Below are 16,366 nucleotides of genomic sequence, written 5' to 3'. Positions count from 1 at the left end.
CGCCATCTCGAAGTGATCCTCATCCTCTATAAAAATCATCCGGAACGATCTTTCGTCCAGAATCCTAAGATTTTTATCTTGATCCCTTACTCCCCATCCTCCATCGAGCAGGTGAGATATCTGTTGTGATAGCCGAGAGTATAAAACGTTACTTCCATCAAAAGTGATGTTGCGTAGAATGTTTTTCGCTTATTTTACGAGGAAGTGTTAGGTGTGATGGAAGTAAATGGGATAGGATATTTTACTAGAAATTTTAACGATAGAAGTAGAAAACGGTGAAATCCCATTGCGACTTATCGAGTTTTATACATTATTTCTATCTCTAACAATCATAATTGCAATTGAAATGGGTCAAATTTTTCAAACGCAAATTAAGGATTGATTATAAACTCTTAAGCAATCTTGTGAAAGTTAAAAAAGGGGTAATTTCTGTACTAATTGAAAATCTATATTTAACTGCCTCAAAGAAGCCGCTGGGGCTCAGAGGATAGAGCGTTTGCCTCTCAATGAGGTGACCCAGGATCAAGTACCAGAGGTGGCTAGTTGATGCGACTTCAGCACCCAGCTGGTACCGGCCGCAGTGTTGACTTAAATTATTCTTCATGGTAGATGGATCATGGATTAGACTGTCCTTGTCATCGGGCTAACAATGGGAGGTTTTATTGGTTTTCCTTACAATGTAACGCAAATGCAGGTTAGTTACATCAAAAAATTCTCCACGAAGGCTAGTGAATTATATGAAATTATAATATGAAAATTTTATTAGAAATCTAATTGCATAGGTACTGTACAGTAGGAGGCATTTTCTGGTATGCTTGATTATCTAAAACTGAAATAAGACAGAAAATATGGTACCAAATCCGGTTAATTATTTATTGTTAGTTTATAAACCTATATTGGTCTAGGTAAAGGCAGTCATAAAATTGAATCAGAATGTTAGTGATTAAGTAAGTTCGCGAGTTAGTTAGCAAATCAGTGAGGGGGATGAAAAAGTTTAAAAATTAAGTTTAGTTGCAGATAATTTTTGCTACGGTATTTGTTAAGTTTTGATTAATTTGTCTTTAAATTTGTGGTTAACACAACGGTGTAGTAATTTTACTTCAAATCTGACGACGATAAATATTCCAAATTTAGTACTATTATCCTGCATTCTTAAATATTATTATACTGAAATTTATCACATAGAGAATAATAATAAAATAATAAAGTTTATTTGCGCGATTGAACGTTATTTAAATCAACTAATTCGTTAATGTGATTGATTATTAGTGCTTAAAATGAATCTCAAAAATTGATTAAAGGCATTGAAAAAATGTGCGAATTTTTTTTTAAAATTAGCTTTGCTTTTATAAAAAGGTTTTGTTTTCTAATAAGTTAGATACAATAAAAAAAAACAACTGTACTAAAAATACACTTACGCAAATTTTAAAATAAGTGTCAGTTTAATGAACAATGAAATGGAAAACAATTAAAAATAATAAATGAATAGGTTTGGAATTTCTTACCTTCGTAACTGGCTTTAAATCCTTTATGTGCATTGTGATGTGACGAAGTCTTGTAAGTGACCAACATTCTGTACTTGCTACTGATTAAAACATCCGGGACTTTGGTATCTCCACAGAATTTGCCTACATAGAATAAAATTGTCAAATTACACTGTAAAAAATAGTTGTTAATTCTACAGAAAAAAAATTCGCTTAGAAAAAAAAGTCTGTAATGAAAAATAGTGTTTTTTTTCTGTTTCCGTTATACGCAATTATTAAAAAATTATTGTTTTTTTACGGTCTTTTTCTGTACATTTGATGGTTTAAAGCTATTTTGTTGACAAAACGATTTTTTTCCATTGATCACTCTAATCATATATGGATTAAAACCGTCAGTTTAAATTCTAGTTTTTGCTCACCGATAACTTTACCTTTTTTGAAATCATTTTACGATTATTTTCTATATTTACTCTTACTTTTCTGCAAGTATTTATGGTTCGAACACCCTATAAATAAAATTGCGTATTGACTTTATTATCAAAATGTTTATTAAATTGTTATGTTTCTTTAAACAATTTTATAGTGTTGAGTATCTTTATAGTTTCAAATGTTTAAATATGATTGAAATAAGACTTAAGGTAAAGAAAGAGGAAATTTTTCTTCATAATAAAAACTAGATCTTCGGTAGATGAGGGAAAAGCGCACTCACCTCTTATTGAGGTGTCTTAGGTTTGAATCCCAGCGTTGACTGGTTTAGCGAACTCTGTTTGCTGCTCTCACCATAATTCTAGCTATTTATTTTGTTTTTTAAACAGTAGAGTTAGTTAAAATAAAGTTTACTAAATTAACAGTACTTATATGCTTAAAAAAACACATGTCCGTTATTAAATAACAGTATTTTCCTTTGAAATAAACGGTTTTATACTGGCGCACCAGATGGCAGTTTTTTCCCCTCAAATATCGATTTTTTATAGTATATCAATAGATATTGATGTAAAATATTAGTTATATGTTCTGTTAAACTATACTATTTTAAGATAATTTGCTTGATCTATTTTCCCTGCACGTTTTCTTTATCACTCACTAAGTATTGCACCTATTTTTTTCCAATGTTGCAACAGCAACAAAAAAATTTGCGACAAATTTATTGCTTTTTCCCGGTAGCATAAAAAAATATCGAAACCGTAGAAACGTGTTCATTTCAAAGTTCTTAAATTTTAAAATCATAGCTTCAATTTGATTTATAAAATTAATCATAAAAGCAAATGAGATAATGTCAGTTTTAAATATAAATATGATTAACAATTTAAAACTGATGCAATACGTAGAAAAATAAAACATGTTAAAATATCATGGACACTTTTCATTCACCGCAACATTTCGATACATTTCCAGAGATCTTTTTTTTTTTTTTATATAATATAACTTCTGAACCATGTAATGCATTCACAAATGACTACCATGAATTTTTCCATGGGTCAATGGGATTTCTTACTTTTTAATGTAACAGAATAGCATGAAAGAAAGATTGTACAAAAAAATATGGCGTTAGTTTTTTAAATGCATTATTTTAGTTTTAACACGCAATTTTGTTTAAATATAACTTTAAAATTTTAGATAAAAATAACAAATTAAATTTTTGATTGCACAAACATTATATATATTCATAAAACTATTTAACCAATTCTGACTTCTCTAATTAAAAAAACTTACTTTTAAATACTTAAAACAGCCATTAAATGTCTGTTAATCAAACATATGAAAATAAAAAATAACAAAATAATGACTAAGATATCCAAATGAAAATTGAATAAAGTATATAAAATAAACTGAGCTTTTCATTAACCGAAAATTACACGATAGAACAATAAAGGAGTAAATCGTTATCTTATAATTGTATAAATTAAAAGAAATATCAAGATTTCATTGTTGACGAAGTATTTGTAAATGAAGTAATGCAGAGGTTTGATTATTAACGACAATAAAGTTATTATCACTAAATGAATTGAGATATTTAATTAAGATTGCAGATTAATTAGCATAGATTATTTATTCATTTGGAAGTATTTTTTTTTCAGTTTCAGTAGCATATTAGACTGAGATATGCTAGTTGCATATTTTAGCAACTTTCGCTTTAGTTCGCTTTATGCATTCATTTATTTATGACAAACTATTTCCATTTTCGATGTTTACATAGAATCTTTAGGATATTTAGAGAACAATATATTCACTGTAAAAATTGCCGTGCAATACTTATTCGAATTTGGTGTTGGAAAATTCTAAAAATTGTATGAATGATTATTTTATTTCAAAGAGTGCAGTTAAATCATAACACCAATAATTGATAAAGCTAACATCAATTTGCAAGTCGTTCGTGAAAAAGGTTGTTTTTTTTAAAGCTCTGTAAATTTTGCGAATAAATAGTGTTAACTATTTGTAAACTATTTAACTAAATTTTAATGTGTGAAATAATGTTAGGGTATGTTTTATAAGAATGAAAATAAGTTTGGACCATTTTTAGATGTTTAAATGGGAAAAATTGTGAAATTTCAAGATAGTGACAAGATGGCGGTTTGTTTACATGGAAGTGAGCTCTTCTTGTCAGATTTGATTGACAAACTGGTATATGTACTGGATATAGTACTGGTTGGTGAATAATACCAAGCGAGTTTCAATCTTTTTTATTGATTGATAAAAAATATTAATTGTAGTCGATTGTTTGCCAATTAACTTCAATCTTCATTTCGGTTTGATTTGACAAACTACTCATATGAACTCTTATAAAATGCATGCATGTTTTTATTTGTATAATAAAGATATTTATGTTCTTATAAGACTTACATAAATTTGTCAATGGTATAAAATAATTTTATATTTAGCTTCAATTTACTTCAGTTTTATTCGAATTTATATTAATACTCTGCCTGTTCTGTATATATGAATGATTATAAAATTTTATTTTAAGAAATATTGTATCTAAGCTTCTTAAATTTATGATTGTATCGTAAAAGTTACGAAGTTACGATTATTGTATGCATCATATCGTACTGTAATTATACATTTTAGTGTTACTGATTAATAAACATGGTGGAGGCAACTTTTCACCTCGTAGTGTAAAAGAATCTTCTAGGTGTTTCACTAAAACAAGAACTGTCCTTGGTTTTGGTGTAGTGGAACACTTAGTGAAAAACCATTTTAGCGTAGAGATGAGATGGGCTCAGCCTGAAGGGGAAATTCCGAGTCAGACGTGGGCTCGTTTAATGAAATAAGGTCTGAGCGGGCTCAGATTCCTGATAATAGTTTTATAATTTTTTTACTACTTTTAAACAACATTTTGGTTCAGTTATAGAGTGTAAAAAATGTAAAATTTATAAGGTATGAAAATTTACAGGGATCTGCTACCTCTGTTCAGTGCTTTTACTTCGTAGAGGCTATTGTCTTATTTCTAGCTTAAGCTTTTGATTTTCCATTTTAATATTTGCTTTAGTAATTTTTTTTAAAACCGTCGGTGAGCAGCCGACCCAATTTTTGGGTTTACGACTACTAATGTTCAACTCCGTATACTTGTAATTTTGAACCAATCCAGAAGACAAGAAAACTCCTGGATCAGCACCCCCAGAGGTATTGATTTGCTACGGGAACATGGAGGACTTTGCAACTCGACAGATTTAACGTGCATCAGTCACCATTTACTACACGGGGAGTTTTCGGCCGGCAGGGATCGAACCCACGATCTCTTACACATGGGCCCAGTGCCCTACCAACCAGGCTATCCCAGCCTTTGCTTTAGTAACTTGGTGTTTCAGTTTGTTCTCCTTTTCTCTTCGCTTAGCGATAGAAAATAATTTAGTTTACCAATTCTCTTGTTAATACATCAAAGGCCAAGTGACGAGATTACAAAACTTGGCCTTTATCATACGCATATCGGGATCTACGTAATTCTACGAATCTCGGGATCGAATCGGGTTCGGACCTCCGAAAGAGATCTCGATCTCATCTCTTCTTTGGTGTAGATTCCACCATTTTCGGTGCTCAGATGCGCGAATATGTTTTACATCGAACGAAAAAATATATTATACACTTTACTACATTTCTCTACAGATGAAATGCTTGATAATAGTCCTGTCTGGATTGTAAATTGCCTTACGCGCAGGAAGTTGTAATGTGCAACTTTAAAATAAGTTTTAATAAAAATGTATAGCTGAAAATCACCATTTTACTTTTTCCTACAAACTATCAAAATGTTTGAACAAAATAATTTCTCCATCTAAACACTTAATTCGCAAACAACCCTTAAACAAACAGCTAGGGAACTTTCAAAAGAAGGCATATTTAATCAAAACCACGAATAACTTTAAGGAAACGTAAAAGCAAATATTTTTATAGATACAAGAAATTCTTGGAGAGGAATGTTTCAAGAGAAAGAAAGAAGGCCGCCCTTATATCCTTTATTTACAGACTTGTATTAGGGTAGAGTGGCATTTTTATATCTTCTGCATCTCGTAAGGCAGCGCAGAAGTGTCTTGCAGAGAGGAATATCTTGTTGTTTGGATGATAGCGAAAAAGGACCTGGAAGATGTAATTGCTTTCAAGACAGCAACGACAATATGGTACTGGGAGAAAAGGCATAACAGAAAATCTATATAGTTGTTGTTACTAGATACTTTTAAATTTTTTTTCTTCTTTTGAATTTATTTATTTTTAATGTCAAAATATATTCAAACTGCATCTGCTACAAGATATTTTCTAAAATTAGCTGCAAAAAAAATCCAATTTAGAAGGTTGTATATTCAAAAATTTTTTTTTTCAGGAAAATGTGATGTTTGGACATTCTTTAACAATTTTGAAAAGGAGATTAGCTTTGTTTAAGTATTCCACAGCTAATAAATATGTAGGTGAGCTAATAGATCCTAAATATCCAGTACTTTGCTAACCATAATAAATATATGTTCTTAAGCACTAGGGAAGTACTATATTTTTATATTTATATGACTGGCTTGTCAACCATTCCACATTACAAAAAATAAATAAATATCACAATGTTTTTTTTAACCATGTGTAATATTTTGTTTTGTTGCTCATAAGTTATTACACTTAAAAACGCATTTTTGTTTATTTTGCAAATTGGAAAAGTATTTTGCAACTTAGTTTGAAACGAAATATTTTAATAGGCTTGACATTGTGTGACATTGTTTTTTTTTATACGGTTGACATTGAGTGATTCATTTTAGTACTTGACATTGCTTTTGTTTTGTGGTTGACATTGAGTGATTATTTTTTGTACTCGACATCGAGAGTGACATTATTTTTGTGTGCTTAACATCGTGTTTTTTTCACTTGATATTGAGTGACATTTTTTGTGGTTGACATTAAGTGCTTTTTTTTTGTACTTGACATTGTTTTTTTTTGTGCTTGACATTGACTGACATTGTTTTTTTGTGTGTTTGATATTGATTTACATTTGCTCGACATTGAAATGTCATTGTTTTTTTTAAAAATGTATCTGAGTAAAATTGGCATTTGTTTTAATAACATTGGTTGTTTATTTTTCAAAAATCAGAGTTTCATTTATTTTACCACCCTACAGTGACAGAAAAACTACTTTTCCACAGAAACAAAAGTGTAATAATTTTAATAAAAAACATCAAATGGATATAACAACCCACGATTCAACTTAAACACAAAATAAAAACCAGACTTGATCTAGGTGTGTCATTCAATTTTGATGGATTGGCCTTAAAAGTACAAAAACTCAAAGAAAAGAAGTGATTTTGGGATTTTCTATTTCGAAAACAAATCTCAATTCTGTGTGTGTATTTTTGTTCATTCTGTTTAAAGTTTTCTGATCGAAACTTTAAAATGGTTTTAGAATGTTCAGTCTTTCATGTCACGTAGAACGAATTCTGTAGCTTTAACCAAAAATGCATCCAGATTGCGAAGGCTTTGGGTACAAAGGAAGAATAAACTAAGAAATTCTAAATAAAATAGAATTAAACGCTTTGTAAAGAAACATTTTCTAATTCTTGCATGTTTTGTCGGATTTAAAACTCTACGTTTAAGCAATTTCTTTAACTTTATAATTCTAAATTTATTTAATTTTACTATTAACTGCAACCATAAATTTATTAATTACAATGAAACATAATTTAATATTGAATTATTAAATATTATATTATATTTCTCTAAATAATGACATTCATTGTAGCATAATATTTGAAAACATTCACGGTTTTTTTGAAGCACACAATTCATAGTTATTGCAGTTTAGTTATATCATAATATGTCTCTATTGTTTGTGAGAATAGTGCTACTCAACATTATTACTATGATTCATATTACTAGTATTTCAATAGAACAAAAGCAGTACTTTAACAGTTTGTAAATGCACTTTAATGGGAAAGTATATCTTAGCAAATCGAAAGGTTAAAGAATTTTACATTATTCAATAGCTCTATAGAGGTTTTGTTAAACATCATACATGTTTTATATTGATAATAGAATGTTTGAGTCTCAAGTAAGGTTTTAAGTCCTTGCTCTAGTAAAATAAATACAATCGGTTGCGATACTTGTGTTTTTATTCGCCATAATTAATTAAATCTCAGTTAATTTAATGTATTGATACTCGGGTGAGATTTTTCTGCCCTCAACTTCTGTTTTTTTTATAAGAAAATAGTGAGATTATCATTCGTAACAACAAATTCATATTATGCTAGAAACTATGTCGGACGAAAAACGAATTGACACCAGGGAACAACACACAAGAAAAAAACAACAGTTTTCAGGGTTACTAAACCCATTTTTTATGACCTATTAAAGATGTTTTTAGCAGGAAGATAAAAATTTATTTTCTTTTTGATTTTATAAACGTGATTAAAAATTTGTTTTAGCACTTTTAACATTTTCATTTAGAATTAGTGAATTTCTTTCCAAAGAAAGACACTCCTTGAAAGAATCACTGGAAAGAATCACAACTCAAGGTAATAATAATTCATAGTAAAACACTAAAACAATATACCGTAAACCGGGGCGAGTCTACCCATCCAGGGGCGAGTCTACCCATTTTAGTTTTATTTAATTTTCACTATTTTAAATTGCAAATAAATTTTTTTTTACCGACGGAGGACTTAGTTCAGACTCTAAGGAAGATGNAAGTTTGACCACTTGAAAGTTGACAAACTGAAAAAAATGGGTAGACTCGCCCCGGTTTACGGTATTTTAATTGTAAAATTATTTGTAGCAACCTAAGATTTTAGATATCCGCATTGGTTCCCCTTTTTTGCACAACAATGTGATTTCACTATCGAGTAAAAAAGCAATATTACGTATTCTGCTAAAAAAAATTTCAATTTGAAATCGACGTATTTTACTATTTATACTCTTTCATAAATTCGGTCTTTGTTTCAAAGCTGATCATAACACAACACATATCTAGTTAGCTTTTATTAAATACCATAAAACGAGTTCATTTTGATAGTTTAACTCATGGTTTCCTTAATGCAGAGTTTCTGCCACGAAATTTTTCTGCGGCTATACTGCATCAAACGCAAAGATTTAAAGAAGACATGCAATATTATTTATTTAAATACAAGAAAATTGGACTGCTCTTCGATGTACGTCCATCTCAAAAGCATGAAAGAGAAGAAAAAATATAGTCATTTTTAAAAAGTTGAAAATGTCGCCAAAAATTGTCCATATTGATCTGAGAAAAATTTATCTTCTCATGAATGTGAAATGTACTAATTACAAATTCGGAATCTTGAAAATGTCAGGGATATTTTACAATGAGTCAAGATAATTGTTTTCGAATCACCTTTATACTTATAGGCTCATTATAATCAGTCAGTATCCTTTTAGGCAAATTAATAAGTATCCGAAAAATATGTTTTTTGCTGACATTTATAATAAAATAATTATCCATAATTAATAATAATAAATTATTTATTCTCACTTAGATATGCAATGCTAATCAAACACTTTTTCTTTATTTTGATTGATTGAATGAGGGTTTTTTCTATTTGTAAGATTCTATGTATTATATTTTAAAAAATTAAATTGTTTTTATGTTTTCAATTTTAAATTTTTTTTAGCTAGTGGCATTGAACAGTTCTTTACAAGTAATTCTAATCTTTTTTAAGACTGTTTTTATTACTGAATTTTTTGAAATACTTATGTCTGCTCTTTAACCTCCATGAGCGATTCCGACCAAAGTGTTTCTTTCTTATTTACTGCGGTCGTTTCTCAAAACTTTTTATTCTTCACAAAAACATTTTTGGTATTATTTAGAAATCAAAATAAATGCCGAAATATTTTTTAAAAGAAATTTTTTCAGAAACGTCTTTCTTTCTTGTTATTTCATATTTTTATCTGTAAGAAAGACACTCAACTGCAAAATAAAAAGTGTATCGATCGCGATGTTGTTATTATTCTGCAAATAACACAGAGCTTTATCAGTTTGTATAAAAACCAAATAATCCTCTCTTTCTTTAAGCTTTAAAAGAAATAAAATGTTTTTAATGTCGAAAACTGTTCTGAAACAATCCATTTTTTTAGTTTATCTCTCGAAAAAAAATTAAAATATTTATTTTCATTTAAATACTAAGATGCGTTGTGTTTTATGCATCTTTGATATTCAATTAAACTAAGATAAATATAAGTTTTCATGACTGAGAATCAAACTTGTTCGAAATGACGGAATCAACTGATGCCGCCAGAAATATTAATTATTTTTAAATTTAAGTATCTAGGACAAATACTATGGTAAGAAGAACGGCGAAAATAGAATTAACTAATACCGTTGTAAGCTTCAATGGATTAATTCCGACTCAACGTTTCTAATTTTCGAGCTTTTCAGAGTATTAATCAATTCAGACTCCGCGTCACCGAGCTTATTGAATTTTCTCCGATAACAGTCGCGAGAAAATTCAAATACAGTTTTCAAATGAATATTGTGCATGCTTAAACGAAAATTAATTTATAGTTTGATACTGAACACCGTAGCAACCTAACCAAATTATAAATGCGCATTTCAAAATGAGAATATAAAGACTGGTAAGTGATACAGCGTTAATATCTGATTAACGCCCTTTGTTATAAGCGAACTTAAAGTGAATTTGATTTTTGGAAAGATACGGAATTAAGTACCTTTTCATTGATTCTTTTGTAATTAAAATTTTAGCAAAGTTTGACTGTATCAAATTAAAATGTGAGGTATAACGGATTATTAAAGTTTAATTTTGAATCCATATGTATTGAAGCTTATTAACTTCTGATTTTATTAATTCGAAATGATTTATAATGTCTCTAACTATATATTATTATGCGGAGTAGAAGATTTAAATTTAGACTTATGATTCAATATGTAATATGTAGATATGTAAGAAAGATTATATTTATTTATTCTGTAAAACTAGTAAATTATTGTAAGCAATTCCTGATACATAATTGCAAGCATTATCAGGAAACACTATCAGAAATCTTCTAGGTTTAATTTTATAGTCCTTAAATGGCAGTTAGTGACCTAGAAGGATTCGCATTTTCCTACATAGCATTTGTGCGACAGCCCTTTTCAAATTTACTTCGTTGTTAGAGCATCGATAATGCATCATTTAAAAAAAGCTTAAAAAAACAAGTTACAAAATGGGGAAGATCTTTATTATCAGGAATCTTCTATGTTTAATTTTAGGGTCTTTAAATGGCAGTTAGTGACCTAGATCAGTGTTTCCCAAAGTGTGGTACGCGTACCCCCAGGGGTACGGGAACAGTTTAGAGGGGGTAAGCGTTCTTATGCGAAATATCTTGCAACAAACGAAAATTTCAAAAAATTTTATTTAAAAATAAGGCTAACCATGAAAATTTATGATTACGTATTTTTCTATTGGCTATTTTTTTGCAGAGTTAACAGTTAATAATTAGTGGTATCAACAGCCAGTTGTGATTTGTAACTTTGTTGCAATTTTTTATAGTGAAAAATACGTTCATTATTTTATTAGTGGTACACAGCGTTACTAAAAATTTAGAAAGGGTACACAAAAGTAATGAGCTAGGGAAACACTGACCTAGATGGATTCGCATTTTCCTACATAGTATTTGTGTGACAGCCCTTCTCAAATTTACTTCGTTGCTGGAATTTCGATAATGCATCAGTTAAAAAAGCTTAAAAAAAAAAAACACGTTACAAAATGGGAAAGATCTTTATCAGGAATCCTCTATGTTTAATTTCAGGGTTTTTAAATAGCGATTAGTGATCCAGATGGCCTGATCACCTTTCATCTTAACGCATATGCAATAGTCCTTCGCAAATCTACTTTCTTGATAAAATTTTGAGGATGCATCATTTCAAAAAGCGTAAACATCGCATTACAAAAGTGAGTAAACCTATCATGATCAGGAATTTTCCAGGTTTAATTTTATAATCTTTAATAAAAGATAGGGACCTAGATGGATTCGCATTTTCCACCTTAACACCTAACCTAAGTCGTCCAGCGAATCTGAATCATATCAAGAATAGGTATACCCCACTCCTCCTATAAATTGTTGCTTTTCTAGTTTTGAGTCCTCCGCACAGTGGGCCAGCATCCAAGGTTTCGTGGCCAAAATTAGTTTTTCGATGAAATTTGTTTCAAAATTTGGCTTTTTTTTATGTGCAGGTAAATTGAATTCATAGTTAAAATTTCGAAATACACTAAACATTCCAACAAAAAAAAATAGCGGCTGAAAGATGGCGAGCAAAAATTAAAAAAAAAAATATGGTACGTTTAAATAATTAAATATAGCAATGAAAATATAATAATTTTCGTAATTTTATATTAAAAATGAAAAGCAAATTATATTTCCGAAGTAATATTACAAAATAGCGCGAAAACATGGAAAAAAACCCCATAATTTTTGCTTTTCGGTATATTTAGTTCACCTTTGCAATATGAGCAAAATGGGGCTGGTTTTTTCGATAGAAGAAACATCAAAGAAGACAACAAAAAAAAGTTTAGCTAATTACCTTGTGGAACTCTTTGGAGATAAGTTTCGAAAGTGATTCAAACTTTGTAAAATGTCAAATGATAAGATATAAACTATAAGTTTGTCAAGAGTATTAACTAATACAACAAATTGAAAAATTGTACTATAATTTCAGACTAATTATTCTGATAAAAACGCGACAGTAAGGTGAAATTCCTATATATATTTCTGAAATATCAATTTAAAAGTTGTCGATCCAAAAAGTAAATTATAATGTTTGGAATGATTATGAATACTTAATTTAGGCGATATAAAAACTGCCTACACATATTTTAGTTGAAAATTTAATTTCGACTTTTGACCAAAGATCATGGTCTTCTAGAACACTGTGCTCTGGTATAAAAAAACTGGATAAGAAATTTTCACCTTATTTGGTATTTCAGTGTATCGTAATTGGTGCATTCCAAAATTACCCGTTACCCCTAGAAATGGATAATAATTAATTTTTTAATACGTCTTTATCTAGAGAGCGCAATTTAGTTATTACTTATAATCCCATAATTCATACAGTATAATCCAAGGGTTCTTCCNAAAATAATATAGTACGTTTAAATAATTAAATATAGCAATGAAAATATAATAATTTTCGCAATTTTATATTAAAAATGAAAAGCAAATTATATTTCCGAAGTAATATTACAAAATAACGCGAAAACATGAAGAAAAAAAACATAATTTTTGTTTTTGGTATATTTAGTTCACCTTTGCAATATGGGCAAAATGGGACTGGTTTTTTCGAAGGAAGAAACATCAAAGAAGACAGCAAAATAAAGTTTAGCTAATTACCTCGTGGAACTTTTTGGAGATAAGTTTTGAAAGTGATTCAAACTTTGTAAAATATCAAATGATAAAATATAAACTATAAGTTTGTCAAGAGTATTAACTAATACAACAAATTGAAAAATTATACTATAATTTCAGACTAATTACTCTGATAAAAATGCAACAGTAAGGTGGAATTCCCATATATATATTTCTGAAATATAAATTTAAAAGTTACATTTAAAAATTTTTTTTAAACATATTTTTCACTGCATTGTAATCTCGTCAATCCAAAAAGTAAATTATAATGTTTGGAATGATTATGAATACTTAATTTGGGCGATATTAAAACTGCCTACACACATTTTAGTTGAAAATTTATTTTCGACTTTTGGCTAAAGATCATGATCTTCTGGCCCACTGTGCTCCGGTATAAAAAAACTGGATAAGAAATTTTCACCTTTTTTGGTATTTCAGTGTATCGTAATTGGTGCATTCCAAAATTACCCGTTACCCCTAGAAATGGATAATAATTAATTTTTTATTATAGTTATTACTTATTTTTTAGTTATAGATAAGGAATTTTAATAAATTGGTTAAATGGATTAAGCACGATTCCTCAAAAATGCTGTAATGAAATTTTACTAAAATATAAATCGAAAATAAAAATGTTTATTTCAGCTACCATCATATTAATTTGAATGTGTAAAAATATATCTAGTTACAAAATTGCGCACTACTTTAAGATTTGAATAGAATACCTACTAATTATGCCAAATATACCCAAAAACCAATTAAATGCTTCCAATACGGATTCTTAGAAAGAATATTTATTTGATGGTCAAGTAAAATTAGAGTAAAATTCCATGTTGTACCTCAGTTAAACTTAATAGCGTATCGATATATAAATAGCAAAGTTGATATTTGAAAAGAATTATTTTTCATACAACAACAATATTAAAAATTATAGATAATTTTTTATGAATAATACAGATAAAAGTATTTTACATATAGGACGGATATTTTTAACAAAAAGATTATGACTTTTAACTGCCAAAAAATAAAATTATATTTCGAAAAATTAGCTTTTTTCTACATGATTAGAAATTAACAAAGATTTCAAGCTATTACCTGCTATCAGTTCAAAAAGGTATTTTACTAACCCTATGTCAACCTACAAAAAATATATGAAAGGAAATTTATTCAAAACTTACATTTTTGAATTTTTTTTTTGTTGAATTTCATAGAAATGTGTGCTATTCAACCAAATTTGTTGTTTCATTTTGTTTATTAATTCATGTTTTATTTTATTCAAAATTACAGCCGTTCAGTTCTACTGCCGTACAGCTGTGTATCTTTATATTCAGTTATTATAATTTCTTAGAAGTCTTAAAAGTCTTAGTTACAAACTTAAAATTTAAAAATTAGTAAATACTGTCAAAAGGGTACATTTTAAAGAATAAAATGAAAATAAATATTCAAAATACTAATAAGTTACTTAATTAATGAAGGAAAAGACGTTCCTAAAAATCTGAATAAGAAAATATGAACAAAGTAGAATCTCTTTTCTGGCAAAGACTATAAATTATCAATGAACACGATCACTAAAAATTAACACTTCTGATAATTCTATCCTTTTACTCCATCATTGCCTGTTAGAAGTTTAAACACAATTACTTTAGATTTAATTCATACTTTTCATTCGAAGATATCATTCGAAACATCTTTTGATTTTTGTATGTCAAGAAAATAATAAAATAGATAATATTTTCGAATAAAACTTCTTCGTTTAAGTTTTGCTTCATGGTTCGAAAATAATGTAGAATGCAAGCTATGATCTAAACTGCAACTATACAAGCTCACTCTGAATTATCATTTCTGATTATTTGATCCTTTAGCTATCCAAGAGTCTCATTATCTGAAGGCTGCCTCAATGCAATTAATTTCTCTAAGTTTAACTAACCATCAAAAGAGATTTTCGGATGCAAATAAGAGTTAAGACAAGCAACTAAAAGTAACTTTCTTGACAAGATATCATTTGAAACAGCTCTTGACTCCTTTACGTCAAGAAAATAAGTAGATAAACGAAATACTTTTATTCGAAAATATTAAGTTTTGCTTCATGGTTCGAAAATAACGTGGAATTTGACTCTTGAACTATGATCTAAACTGCAAATATGCATGCTCACTCTAAATTATCATTTCTGATTATTTGATCCTTTAGACATCCAAGAGTCTCATTGTTCGAAGGCCGCTTAAATGCAATTAATTTCTCTAAATTAATTAAACTCAACCGCCAATAGAAACTTTTCATTGTATTTAAACGTGCAACTGAAAGTAAACTACTCGACAAGAAGATTCCTTTCAGTATTTTCGCAGCTGAAGTTATAAAAGATTAAATTTATCGCCGAAAGAGCAGAAGTTGCGTAAATTGGAATCAATACACTGGAGACTGCAGAGTAATCAAATGCCGGGAGTATCTCACATCTTCGGCAGACTTAACTGGACGAAGACAATCGCTTAATTTGAACTTCTAACGCTTAAAAGATTTTCAATCAAGTTTCCCTGACCTAATCCGTGATCTTAAAAGATTCTGTGTTTACCTCCTTCGTATTTTTAGATTTTTCTCCTTCTATTTGGGATTAGGACTAATGCCGGGTAGTGATTAAACACTTTCTTGCTTAAAATTAAATTTTGGTTACACACATCGCTCTTTCATTAGAATACTGCTAGAATGTTATTAAGTCTTTTAAGTGAACGGAGAATATTTCATGGTTTATGGACTAAATCAGGCAAGCTGCCTTAAGACAAAACGTAAATTGTATTTTGCTTGCCACAGCTAAAAATGTATTTGGTTTAAGTTGTTAGAAGGTTCTAAATGAATCGTCTTCCTACATTTTGGGAAAAAAAATCAGATTTCCCAGGGAAAATATTTAAAATTTTGTTTAACTGAACGGCATTCATTTACTTTGCCATGGCTTTTGTTTTTGTTGTAGTTCATTCACGTCACACTAGAGCTGCACAATGGGCTATTGGCGACGGTCTGGGAAACATCCCTGAGGATGATCCGAANTGTTGTTGTAGTTCATTTACGTCACACTAGAGAT

General features: G+C 29.2%; 1 protein-coding gene across 1 annotated transcript in view; it reads right to left on the bottom strand.

Moving 5' to 3' along the window:
* Positions 1–16,366, bottom strand: part of LOC107453436 (bone morphogenetic protein 1) — a 253,920-nt gene that overhangs the window by 35,555 nt on the left and 201,999 nt on the right. Inside the window, exon 9 of the mRNA XM_043049329.2 lies at positions 1,506–1,628. Coding sequence (XP_042905263.1) covers positions 1,506–1,628 — 123 coding nt within the window. The remainder of the gene's footprint in view (positions 1–1,505; positions 1,629–16,366) is intronic.

The sequence above is a fragment of the Parasteatoda tepidariorum genome, chromosome 6 (genome assembly GCF_043381705.1).
Source record: "Parasteatoda tepidariorum isolate YZ-2023 chromosome 6, CAS_Ptep_4.0, whole genome shotgun sequence".
Classification (NCBI taxonomy): Eukaryota; Metazoa; Arthropoda; class Arachnida; order Araneae; family Theridiidae; genus Parasteatoda; species Parasteatoda tepidariorum.
This window is presented reverse-complemented; position numbering and strand designations above follow the sequence as displayed.